General features: G+C 34.6%; 1 protein-coding gene across 1 annotated transcript in view; it reads left to right on the top strand.

The window, feature by feature from the left end:
- Window positions 1–201: 201 nt before the first annotated feature.
- The window catches only part of ca4c (carbonic anhydrase IV c), a 17,382-nt gene continuing 3,398 nt past the window's right edge, over window positions 202–14,185 (top strand). Inside the window, 7 exon segments of the mRNA NM_001386230.2 lie at window positions 202–279; window positions 6,229–6,276; window positions 6,421–6,585; window positions 8,237–8,382; window positions 10,951–11,043; window positions 11,995–12,061; window positions 12,163–12,323. Coding sequence (NP_001373159.2) covers window positions 225–279; window positions 6,229–6,276; window positions 6,421–6,585; window positions 8,237–8,382; window positions 10,951–11,043; window positions 11,995–12,061; window positions 12,163–12,323 — 735 coding nt within the window. The 5' untranslated portion in view covers window positions 202–224.

Here is a 14,185-nt window from a genome sequence, read left to right as displayed (position 1 = left end):
TAGCATACTCGCCAAACTAGCCAAAGTTCAAGAAAAACTTCACTGGGTTCGGCTAGCCGTAGGTTGTTAAATGTCCTCATTAAATGCCCTTGTTGGCTGCCCTACACCTGTCATTTACCCTTTTACCTGTAAAGCCTTCTCTCCATCTCCCTCCCTTCCTTTCCCTGAGTGTATAAAAATGATTCCTGCCACAAGGCAGGGAGATTTGTTTTGGTATTGTAGACATGAAGGCTATTCTCTCACTCTCATCTGTGCTGCTGGCTCTGAAGCTCTGCTCAGGTAAGACACAATCAATCAATTAATCAATCAATCAATCAATCAATCAATCTATCTATCTATCTATCTATCTATCTATCTATCTATCTATCTATCTATCTATCTATCTATCTATCTATCTATCTATCTATCTATCTATCTATCTATCATCTATATATCTATCTATCTATCTATCTATCTATCTATCTATCTATCTATCTATCTATCTATCTATCTATCTATCTATCTATCTATCTATCTATCTATCTGTCTATCTATCTATCTATCTATCTATCTATCTATCTATCTGTCTATCTATCCATCTATCCATCTATCTATCTAAATTAAACATGATATCTTCCCCTGATATGTGGACACAGGACAATCTTAAGTCCTAATGGCAGGGGATTTGCGTTACCCAAATTTAGAAATTACACTTTTTCTCAGTCGCTTTGGTGCATTTCTCACTACACTATTTACATTTGCACAACAGTTAATGCATTTCTCAAAACAATTAGTGCAAACTGCAAAACCAAGCTGATAACCTGCAAAAGCGCATCACATGCTCAAAATGGATAGTTCAGTTCTCAAAAGCAAGTATTCATGTCAGTCAAACTGTCAGTATTGTCAAAATGAAAAGTCCTGACACCATTATTTATAAAACAAGATAATTAAATGGCTTAGTCATGTTTTCATTATGACAGTTTACTCTTTAAATTTTTTCAATGCAAAAAAAGTCAGATTTTGTTGACACTTCCTGAAAATGCTCAAGACAGCACTAGATACTATTTGCACAGCCATTTGAAAACTACAGTAAAGTTAGACATCACTCCATTGAGTGCATTATCTGAGTACAAGACACTGAATATGTATGTTTAATATTTTTACTGCATTTGCTCTTTGCAATCCTAATTTACTCACAGCATTATGCAAAAGAATAAATAAACCCTTATTTACAACAAACATAAACTCCCTTTAGGTTGAGCTGTGCACAACTGTACACAATATTGCAGTACATATTGGAACTGAGCCTACAACATACACAGGTCTGTAAATCATTCATCAAATTGTTCAATTTTAAAGACATTTTCAGGAAAATAAAGATTTAAATTTGTTTTATAAAATTTGTTTGACAGATTTTGACAACTAGTTCACCATTTTTGTATGTAATGACTTAAGTAATGAAATGAGGACTATTAGTTTTATATGGAATGACTATTTAGCATTTACAAGTTTAGTTCATTTTGACTGACATGACAGAAGCAAATGATTATGTTCTAAACAGCAGAGAGTTGTATGAACGCAACTGATGCTTGTCCAAAAGCATTCACAATTTGTTGAAAAGAATGAGAAACTGCTACTAGGGTGTGCACAAATGACTAATTGTTTTGAGAAATGCATTAACTGTTGTACAAATGTAAATAGTGTAGTGAGAAATGCACCAAAGTGACTGAGAAAAACTGTATTTGCACAACCATTTGAACACTACAGTAAAGTTAGACATCACTGCATTTAGTAAGGTATCTGAGTACAAAACACTGAATATGTATGATTCACATTTTTACTGCATTTGCTCTTTGCAATTCTGATTTATTCCCAGCATTGTGCAAAAGAATAAATAAACCCTTATTTACAACCAACATAATCTTCCTTTGGGTCGAGCAGTGCACAACTGTAAACAATATTGCAGTACATATTGGAACTGAGCCTACAACATACACAGGTCTGTAAATCATTCATAAAATTGTTCAATTTTTAAGACATTTTCAGGAAAATAAAGATTTACAATGTTTTTATAAAATTTGCTAGACATATTTTGACAACTAGTTCAACATTTTTCTGTAATGACTCCAGTAATTAAATGAGGATTATTAGTTTTATATGGAATGACTATTCAGCATTTACAAGTTAATAGTTAATAGTTAATTCTGACTGACATGACAAAAGCAAATGATAATGTTATAAACAGCAGAGAGTTGTATGAAAGCAATTGATGCATTTCCAAAAGCATTTGCAATGTGTTGGAAGGAATGAGAAACTGCTACTATGATGTGCACAAATGACTAATTGTTTTGAGAAATGCATGACCTGTTGTGCAAATGTAAATAGTGTTGTGAGAAATGCACCAAAGCGACTGAGAAAAACTGTAAACATGACAGGGGTGATCGATTTGCATGGGATTAAGATCAGACAACTTCTGCAATTTTTACAAATGATGGTTCATCAGGTAATGCTAATCAGAATATGGCTTATGTAAATAGGTTTTTTTTGTGACCATATATCAATTTCTGTTCAAGTATTTGCAATATTCATTCAGGGATCCAATTTACAACAAAAATATCTATAATATAGTGACAGCTTACAATATAGATAGTCTCTTTGTTTGTACCCATATTTGGTTTAAACCGACCTATCTCTATGCTACAATGCAACTGACAAATTATTCTCATAACCTGGTCCTTTTCTAAATGAGTTAATCAAAATGATTCACTGAAATTTTACATTTGTACAATTGTTAATGTTATGTGCATAATTTGAACCACGGTGAACTCTACCAAGCTTTCAGATCATGGGTTGTTAATAAGACAGTGTGTAACTTAAAATGCACATATTAATCACAAAGTTCTGTTTTATAAATATGATCATTTATTAAATAGATTTCAATAACATCGAAAGTGCACTTGAAGCCTGATTGAATATGAAAAACTTCAGGGATCATTATCGACACAACTTACAGTAAATTAACCAGTTTGTGCAGTTTGTGATTCCCTCCTGTATGGCGCAAACACAACCGTCATCTCTTCACCCTTGGTCTTCTAGAAACTGAAGAAAATTCTCCCATTATCAAATAGTGCAGTCTGTTAATATCAAAAGTGAAAGTGGATGGTGATGTTTAATACAGAGATCTGCTCGGAGAAACTACTGTTAGTTTTCATAGCAGATGGACGCATCGAACAAAGAGCGAGCACGATCCCGTGAAACTTGCATACGCAGAAGTGACGCAATATAGAGCCAATTATTTGTAAAGTTTTGATTTGGAAATGTAAAAAATCTTTCACCAAAACTAGTTCAATTAGACAGAATCATCAAATTTCATGCCAAACATACTATTCTATCTCGCTACAACACATTTTGCATCGTCGCTGTGACACGAGCAGCAAAATGTAAACATAACTAAGATAGATTTGTCATCCTTCACCAGGCTCGTAGCCAGCCTGGAGAAGAGGTGGTTCTTTTTTCTCAAAAAGTGGACCTTTTTGCAGTTATTCACCTCATTTTCTGTTTAATTATGAGATTTAAATGCTGCAATTTAGTGACATTTTAAGCACTATTTTTAGCTGGATTGGCTTATTGGTTGGTCATCATAACTAGAGTTTTTGATGTACTAAAAATTTCCCAAAGATTTAGATTAAAGAAATATGAAAAAATACTTATTATTAAAACACAAACTTTTTAGATCATTTATCATTAGAAAAATATAGGTATCTGTAAATGTTTTAAATAAAAAAAAATGTGGTCTATTGTCATTTATTAGGCAAATAACAAACTGGCCAGAATATTCAACTTTCCTGTCAGAATTTGGCCATTTGAATATTGAACAATTAAAACATAAATAATAATAATAATAATAATAATAATAATAATAATAAGTATGCAGAGCTTACTTTTTTCTAGCTTCACTTGTAATAAAATAAAAGTAGATTTCAAAATTCACTGATAACAGCAATAGTCAAATTAGCATTTTAATTATTTTTTTATGTGCTTCACACCTTTTTATTGTTCATTGTTTGTTTCAAGAACTCAAATCTTTAGAATAAAAGTGCTTGTGAAATGTTTTCTCTGGGCCTATTTAAATCAATACAGGTCAGTAGTGAAAGATGACTCCTCTTACGTCGTATTGTATGTTTTCTTGTACAGCCGGATGTTAGACTAATGACAAATAATAGTTTGCATTGAACAAAAAAAATGATGCTGAGGTCATGCCAAAGTGACAGCCAACAGAGGATTCTGCATGGTCTTTAAACCTTTTTCAATGGGTTATTTTCACAATATTTGATGGCACAGCAGTCAAAATAAAATTAGCTCACGTATGGGGCAAATTCTGAACCACCCGAACCCCTCCTCCCTACAAGCATGTTTCCACATCACACAAAAAGGTTCTCTCTCACAAGTTAATACACATCTCTGCAGAAAATAATGTAATAAAGTCTGACCAAAGACCACCCTGACCAGCCAAGAGGGGGTCAAAACCCCTCTAAAAAATATAGCCTGGAAAAGCAGCTTTAACCTTCAGCTCAGGCAGGTTTAAGCTTTTGTTCCCAGCAGGGTTACGAGAGTTTGACTGCTAATAAAATAATATTTTCCTACAATAGCCCATTATTTATCTCATATTGCACATACGATTGAGGCATGAAAGTCCTGTCGACTGATTAAGAGCTGTTGACCTGTGATTGCTTAATCACTGTGGGAAAAAATGCTGTAAATGTTTGTATTGTTAGTACAACACTGGAAGAACTCTCCCTTCAACTGAATTTTAGTTGATTTACAGCCTTCTTCAACATGCTCCTTGTCCTCTGTGCAGAATGTAGTTGCAAAAGTATTCAAAATAGTTTCGTTTTTGAGTCCACACACTCTGTTTGCTTTTGAACTTTAGGACACCAAGTACAGCTTTGCAGTTTGCATTAGCTCTAAACAGCAAAATCAGAACTTTCATAAAGGCTTTAATTGGAATTAAGATATGGGAATGTGTTTATTTAAAAAAATTAACTGTGCGACAAAAAGCTGTACTTAAATATGTATTTGGGTGACAGCTGGGTTTTTCTGGGCTACTGGTAAACATAAAAAATGAATGATTAATTATAGATTTTAGAATAATGCTTGCACATGTCAAGATCAAGCTGCAAGGAACATTTGCTTTGATAGTCAGTGATTTTTCTCTGTGACTCGGTAATCTAGCCTGTAGTGCAATGCATCTGGGGTTACTAAATACAGATAGGTTATTTTTTAACAGAGGGTCACCTTGTTCATATAGTTTATATGGACTTCATTAAAATACACCATCTTTTTATTATATGCTTTATATCTACAGAACAGATGTAAACATAACATGTATTCATGAGTTTATATCTAACAATTCTGAGTTCACATCTTGCAACTCTGACTTTGATTTGTAGCAGATGTGAGCTTATAAGCTTTTTCATAATTCCGACGAATAATTCTGATTGCAGGAACACATTTAAATATTTTATACTCATGAAAGACTAAAATCTGAACATGTAATACACATAAATGATATTACAATTCTTGTTGTTTAAACATTAATAATAATAATTGCACCATTTTAAACACATTTTTAATTGCAGTTTTAAGTTGTGTAAATAGCCACTTGGAAATGCAAGACACATTATAAAAACATTTCCGAGATTCAAAAAAAAAATCACAGAATCTTTTTTATTCAGTGGCTTAAACAAGGATACATGCATTTTACTTTTACATAAAAGGAAAAATCTATTTATTAAGCGACATTTGAGTAAATGTACACTGTCTGGTCCTGTATGGCTGTAAGGTTTCAGTTTTTTTCCATACAAAGCACGTCATTGGGGTCTTTAAAAAAAACATAGGTGATTAAATCATGACAGAATTTTCCTTTCTGTGCAAACTGAATAGGATGAAAGGTCTCACTGATGCACAAGTGGACGGTGGGTCATAAAGTTCCATTACATTCAAGCACATGTTCTCCACTCTTTCAAACCCTGAGATCAAGCGAGGCACTCAGTTAGATGGCTCACTAATTATGAGGAATAACTTTGTAAATCAAAGGCTTTATATGGCCTCAAAATAAACAAATTTGTTGGTTAATGACCACCATCATAACTAAGACCTCTCTGAACCTTGGCTTGGAGTCACGGATGAGATTACTTTCCAGCGGCGCTCCATAGATCCAGTTACATCAGGTTGTTTTCTGTGTTCCAGGTGAGTGGTGCTACCAGAGCCAGCTATCCTGTAACCACACGTGTGAAGGTGAGAACAAACACACGCGATAGTTTGTACCTACACTCAAGTTTTTGCATAGTCATCGCTAAATCAAAGTCCTCGTTGACAGTTTCTCATTCAATCCAATGCTGTTGAGACCATGCAGTGTGCTTTATAACTGTTTTGTTCCAGGGCCTTCACAGTGGAAAATAAATTATACAAGTTGTGGAGGTCAGAAGCAATCGCCTATCAACATCATCACAAGCAAAGTGAAGTATGACCCAAAACTGACCAGTTTTATCTTTCATGGTCATGAGGATGCTTTCAACATGAGTGTGGAAAATCATGGACATTCAGGTGAAATGAAGTGAAATAAATGTAGCCTGTTAATATTTATTTTTTGTTTGGAATAAATATATATACTTTTTATATTCTTTTGTTTTATAAATAACAGTACAACATAAAAGAGATATGTGATCCTGGACCACAAAACTATTCATAAATTGTACACTTTTAGAAATTGAGGTTTATGCATTAGCTAAAATTAAAGTCCTCATGGCGATTAACTTTTTCCACTTTTTTTATTTTACAGCCTTATTCCAAAATGGATTAAATTAATTTATTTCTTCAAAATTCTGCACACAATATCTCATAATGACAATGTGAAAAAAAATTTTTTTAAATAGTTTTAAATTTATTAAAAATGAAAAACCTAAAAAATCACACGTACATCGGTATTTACAGCCTTTGCCGTGAAGCTGTAAATTGAGCTGAGGTTTATTTTGTTTCCACTGATCATTCTTGATATATTTCAGCAGCTTATTGGAGTTTACCTGTGGTAAAATCAGTTGATTGAACATGATTTGAAAAGACATACACCTGTTTATATAAGGTTCCAGGGATAATAGTGCATGTCAAAGCACAAACCAATCATGAAGTCAAAAGAATTGTCTGTAGACCTCCAATCTGCCATTTATTCTGAGTGATCAGGGGAGAAGGGTCTTAGTCAGGGAGGTGATCAATAACCCAATGGTCACTCTGTCTGAGCTCCGGCGTTCTTCTGTGGAGAGAGAAGAACCTTACAGAAAGACAACTATCTGTGCAGCAATCCACCAATCAGGCCTGTATGGTAGAGTGGCCAGACAGAAGCCATTCCCTGGCTGGAATTTGCCAAAAGGCATCTGAGGGACTCTCAGACCATAGGAAACAAAATTCTCTGATCTAATGAGACTAAAATTGAACTCTTTGAAGTGAATGCCAGGCGTTATGTTTGGAGAAAACCAGACACCTCTCATCACCAGAATAATACTATCCCTACAGTGAAGCATGGTGGTGGCAGCATCATGCTGTGGGGATGTTTTTTAGCATCAGGAATTGAAAGACTATTTAGGATAGAGGGAAAGATGAATGCAGCAATGTACAGAGACATCCTGAATGAAAACCTGCCTCAGAGGGATCTTGACCTCAGACTGGGGTGACTGCTCCAGCAGGACAACGACCCAAAGCACACCACCAAAATATGAATAGTGTAGCTTCACAACAACTCTGTGAATGGTGTTGAGTGGCCCAGCCAGAGCCCAGACCTAAATGCTATTGAACATCTCTGGAGAGATCTGAAAATGGCTGTACACTGTTGTTTCCCATCCAACCTGATAAAGCTTGAGAGGTACTGCATACAGGATTGGGCAAAAATTCCCAAAGACAGGTGTGCCAAGCTTGTGGCATCACATTCAAAAAAACATTTTTACATTATCATGATGGGGTATTGTGTGTAGAAAATTGGCTAAATATGGAGAAATTTCATCGAAATTATGATCTCAATTAATATTAATATTCAAAACATGAGTTTTGATATATTTACAGTAGGAAATGTACAAATATGCCCTTACAATATACTTCAATTTAAAGCATTGAAGTACTACTCGTGTTCACTTAAATGTTGTCTTAAATACTGTAATAATGTGTTTTTAATATTAAAGTTACTAATATATTATGCGCTTCTTCCCAGCTCACTTCACACTTCTTCCATCAGCACATCTCAGTGGCGGAGGTCTGAAAGGCAAATACAAGGCTGTCCAGTTTCACCTGCACTGGGGAGAAAATGGCAGTCAGGGCTCAGAGCATTCTGTAGATGGGGAGCGTTATCCCATGGAGGTGAGAATCCATCAGAATTAGACAGCTGCCTAATGTAGGAACAGCAAGGGAGAGCAAAGTGGAGAGGGATTTAATTAATATTATTTTTCTTAGAATTGTTACTGGACATTCACTTGAAATTATTGTGCTTAAATGATCAATTAATCACTGCATTAGGCATCAATAATAAAAAAAGATGTTTTTTTGCGGGGAGAGACTCAGCTTTTTAAACTTGTTTTGTATTGGCAGTGTTTTGTGAGGTGTCAAAGTGTGCTTTGCTTTTTTGCAAAAGTGTTTCAAGAGTGCCTGAAGTTAAGAAAAGTCAACTCTGAGCTGGAAAGCACCCAATGTCATTCGTGTGTTTTTTCCTGTTGTTAAATTAAATTAATTGAATTAATTTCTGTAATTAAATTAATTGAAATACCAATTTTAAAGAGCTCATGCTAGACTGACAAGACAGATGATTATTTGGTTGCCTATAAAGACTAAAAAAAACTTTTTTCTAAATTAAAAAAGCCAGTACGATGCTTGATGCATTTTCAAACCCGAAAAATGTGTTTACTTATCTGCCAGGCTGCCACTACTGGCATTCTGTGTAGGTACATAATGCAATGCATTGGCAATTTGCAACAGCAGTTGTAGCATGGTTGCATGTAGGGCTGGGTGATTAATTGAAAAGTAATTAATATTGACATTGAGAACCTATAATCAATCTCATTTTACCAGAATGATTTTTTTTCAATTACTTTCCATACCACTTGTGGAGTCATGTGACTCGACTCTGGTAAAAGCTGAGGCTGATTTATATTTCTGCTGCCACTTTGCAGCCACATCTGATCTCTGAAAAACACTAAAAATAATTAACTTTGTTTAAAAAAGTGCGAGTTATTTAGTCAACATGTGTTTTAATTTCAGTTGTTCACCACTGATGTTAAATAAATAATCATAGATAGTAGATAGTATATAGTGTGTTTCCTTCAATTATTAAAAAATATATATTTTTTAGACTCTTTATTCAAAAATCCTGTGTAATATGTGAGCACATTTACTGTACAAAACTTGTCAGTGAACTATGAGGGCAAAAAATTTATTAAATAAATAAAATAATCTCTCATTAATTGTAATCAAGTTAAAATGTTCAATTAATGGAGATTTCAATTTTAGACCAATCGCCCAGCCCAAATTGCTTAGTTATGTTGCAGAATAGAAAGAAAAAAGAAAACAAACTTGTTTAGCATATGTAATTTATCAAACAAAATGTCCCACATGTATCTTAATAAATGTTGGGGTGGCATGAGAGTCTTTCGCCTAAAGTGGCAGCTGAGCTTGCAAGAAGACCCATTACAGTCTTCAAGTTACTATATGGCTATGTTTACAAGTGTTGTATTTTGGTCCATGGGATCACAAGTATACAAGAGAGACACATTCTTGTTCATACCTGATGATTTAATTACATATTTTATCTTCTTTTAATTACATTCCTGTTTTTGAGACCTATAGCCAGGTGTACGTGTGGGCTTTTCCTGATCATTCAATCTAGTATTGCAAAGTAAGCTTGTGCAATACAAATAAAGGTGATGGAAAGCTATAAAGTGAGCAGCCACTTTTTTCCACTCTGGTCATACACCGAACGCTATAGGTTTGTTTTCGAATCAGGAATGTTAAACTTTTTTCATCATTAAAGGTTATTTCTGAGAGCAACGTTTACACCCCATGCTTCAATAACATGTTGTGTTCATTCATTCATTCATTTTCTTGTCGGCTTAGTCCCTTTATTAATCTGGGGTCGCCACAGTGAAATGAACCGCCAACTTATCCAGCAAGTTTTCACGCAGCGGATGCCCTTCCAGCCGTAACCCATCTCTGGGAAACATCCACACACACATTCACACACACTCATACACTACGGACAATTTAGCCCACCCAATTCACCTGTACTGCATGTCTTTGGACTGTGGGGGAAACCGGAACACCCAGAGGAAACCCACGCGGAGGCAGGGAGAACATGCAAACTCCACACAGAAACGCCAACTGAGCCGAGGTTCGAACCAGCGACCCAGCGAACTTCTTGCTGTGAGGCAACAGCACTACCTACTGCGCCACTGCCTCGCCCTCACTGCCTCGTTTTACTCTACGAATGTAATTTACGAACAAATTTATTTTCAACCAGTAATGGCCTGTGTATGGTGCAATATGAATAGCCCTTGACTAAAAGTTCACAAAGACGATCTCCTAACTGCCATTTATTGTCTAGGAATGGGTAAAACTGTCCTTCAAAATCAAAATGCCGCACACAGGGTTAACGTTTCTAAATAAAAATTATAAATGAGCAACAGTAAATTATTTTCAAACACATGCAAAGCTTGTGTCTAATACAACCATAGCAACAAAAAGAGCATGTCAGGGGGTCATACATCATTTCTTACTTGTTACAAATTACATCTTGAAGTGGCTGAAAGTGGATTTTTTTCATAACTTGTTTTCACCTGCATTTAGAAACCAGTCGTGAACTGATGTATAAAAACTAATCTCAATACCAAGTGTGAACGGGCTCAAAGATGAATACTATTTATGTGTTTTGTCCCTCAGCTCCATATTGTTTACATTGGAGAAGAGTACATCAACTTGACAAAGGCACTACAAAACTCTACAGGGGTGGCAGTACTCGCCTTCTTTTTTGAGGTACGGTTAACTTTTGTCTCATATTTAAAAATTAATTTTAATTTTTTCTGTTTTCATGAGTAATTTTATAGTGCTCATGCATGCTAGTCTGAGAAGACATGATTGTTTGGTTGTTTATAAATATATATAAAAAACAAAAACAAAACAAAAACAATGATCTTTTCTAACTCAAAAGTATACCAAAAAAGTCTAAATGACTAAATGGGGATGGAGCACTTGCCTTCTTTTTTGACACTTTTCATCAGATTGTCTCATATATATAAAAAGAAAAGCCCTTAAAGTGCCTTGCCTTGCATTAGTCAAATGAGTTAGGTAAAATGAATTTGTGAATGTTTAATAAATTCTATTTTCATTTAAGTTTAATTAAAACACCTATAAACATATTTTCTATGCAGGTATTTTTATTTTCATATTACTTTTATTCATTTTAGTAAAATAAACTACTTGAAAATTAGAAGTCATTGCTTGGCAACTAGTTCATTTATTTTTAAGGTAAAGTTTTTTAACCTTTCAAAGTTACAAACAAAAGTTTAACACACAAATATAAAATGATGAGTTTGTGAAGAATTTCTATGTAATACAGGTGAATAAGTGCTAGAATTTAAGATCTAAAACAGAAAGCAATGTCATCTCTGATTTGATCAAACCCAAGAACCAAAACTTCAGTTCATTCACAGATGTGATATTACATGAATATCCCATGTAGAGCTAGTGAAGCGATTTACAAAGAAACAATTCTAATAATTTTCAGCTTTACCTCATATAATGTTATCATATTTTTAAGAATCTCCAAATGACTACTTTTATGCTCTACTTTAATGTTGACCTTTTGTACTTTTGAGTTTAACAGCACCAAACTTTATTCACTTTGCAGCCATTTTGGGAAAATGCCATTATTTACCATGTATATAATAACTTGATTAATCCTGGACTTTTGTCATCCACCTTCAGGTGACTGCACTGCAAAACCAAAAGTTTGAGAGAATCATAGAGGCTTTAAAAAAAGTCAGACATGAAAGTGAGTACTTTTCATTTTTGACAACTAAATGTCTTATTCTTTAACCATTTGTAAATGTTCAACATGCTTTCTTTTTCTGCAATTTGACTCCTGATCAAAAGACACCACCAGTAAAGTTGAAAACTTTAAACTGAGTGACATCATCCCTCAAGTCAATAGCCAAAAGTACTATCGATACTCAGGCTCCTTGACCACACCAAGCTGTGAAGAAGCTGTTTTGTGGACGGTATTCCAACAGACTATAGGCATAAGCAAAATGCAGGTACAGATTTTTTCTTTTTTTTTTTTTTTTTGCATAAATCAAATAATTGTCCTTTATTATTGTTGTTTGTAAGACTATACAAATGTGTTCCCAGCTATAAGTTAAACTTTATAAGTGTTCCTTTATAAGTCAAAGGATCTTAGTTGTCAGTAATCCAGACTAATTAATAATGGACAAACTTGTCCAGAATTTCACGCAAAACTTCTGACATTGGTAAAATCTCATTTGATGTGAAATTGTATTGCAATGGTCATTAACTGGTGGTCTGCAAACAGGTGGAACTACTGATCAAAGACTATTGATTTTGGCTAAAGATCAGAGGAATCTGTTAGATTTTGCCAAATTAGTCTCAGAAACCATAGTATGTTCACCTGGCTTTAATTAACACAAAAAAGCCTACAATTTTCATTATCTCAGGAGACACTTTGGAGATTTCAGTTGAAGTGCCTCTGCTATGCTTTTTTGAATATCACCATTCATTTAGTGTGTAATGTAAATGTTTCTGAATGCTGAATTCATCAGCATTTTAAAGATCAAAAAACACAACAAATATAACTATTGCCTCCAAAAGAAAGAATTCGGAAATACCAATATAAGTCTTAAAAATGCCATAGAATGAATTTGATATACCTAGGCGTAGCTGAATAAAACGAGTTCAGTACATTAATGACACACTTTGAACCTTGCATACCATTGTTAAATCCCTGTGGAAAAAAAGGCTAATTGGAATAAAACACAGATTCAGACGATTCACATAGAATCATTAATATGCACACGCAAGGAATAGTTTATTGGCTAGTGGCTATAGTACATTGGCTTCTCTTACTTTTACGTCCATCTAAGCTTGCATTCAACATACTATGTGGAATTTTTATTTTGAAAATGCGAGAGGCAGGAAGACTAAAAAGGAGCAGTTTTGGCAACAACCATTTCATACATACAGCTTGTCAGAACACAAAATGCAGGATATACAGATTATGAATTGATTCAGTGCCACCTAGTGCTTAATTGGTAAATAAATAATTTCCAGAACAAAACCAGGAAATAAAAGTTACCGTGACCGACGTCCCCCACACAATTCCAGTTTTCCTGGAACATGATGTGATTTTTTAAATTAACTTTAACTTTAATTAATTTGTGCCATATAACTTTATAGGTCAGTAATGCATAATAAAAACATGTAGCTACAAACATAAATCATGAACAATTACTATTCAGCTCACTTCACCATTATGTGTCATGTGAAAAAAAATTTTTATTAAATGACTCGCTCAGTCTAACCTTCAAAAAGAGCCCACAGTTACCTCTTCTGCATGTTTTCTGGCTGAGTTGAGATCGCTTTGCTTCTGTCTCCCGCTATCCTGAGCCATTCGCGCAGTTCCAGCCTCTCAAGATCTCATTTGATCAAGCTCATTATCAGATTTACTAGTGGTTTTTAAAAAATGTAAATATGCGGGACTGCTTGTTCACCATTTTGAAAATACAAATATTATTTAGGTAGGCCACTATGCCATTATTTTTGCTGCTCAGTGCATGTGAAACAATCACCAGCCAATGAGAGTGATTGTAAACATAAGAAAGCTGATTGGCTGAAAATATTGTTAAGGGCCAATAATTAAACGTGCCTTTTGCTTTAACTTACACATGGTGACTACCGTCATGTGTGTGCGCACTCGCAGACAACACACACAGCCTTCACTTGCACTCATTCACATTCTCTCTCTCTCACACACACACACAGGTATTCACCACGCACAAGTTAATGCCGGATCTATTAAAATAATTATCGGAAAGCAAAACATAGATATCTGACATTTTCCAGAACAGGATCCGGCAAGATCCGACTCAAATTAAGCACTGGC

Source organism: Danio rerio, chromosome 21, assembly GCF_052040795.2.
Source record: "Danio rerio strain M-AB ecotype USA chromosome 21, GRCz13ab, whole genome shotgun sequence".
Lineage (NCBI taxonomy): Eukaryota > Metazoa > Chordata > Actinopteri > Cypriniformes > Danionidae > Danio > Danio rerio.
The sequence above is the reverse complement of the archived record's forward strand: the minus strand, read 5'-3'. Positions and strand labels throughout refer to the sequence as shown.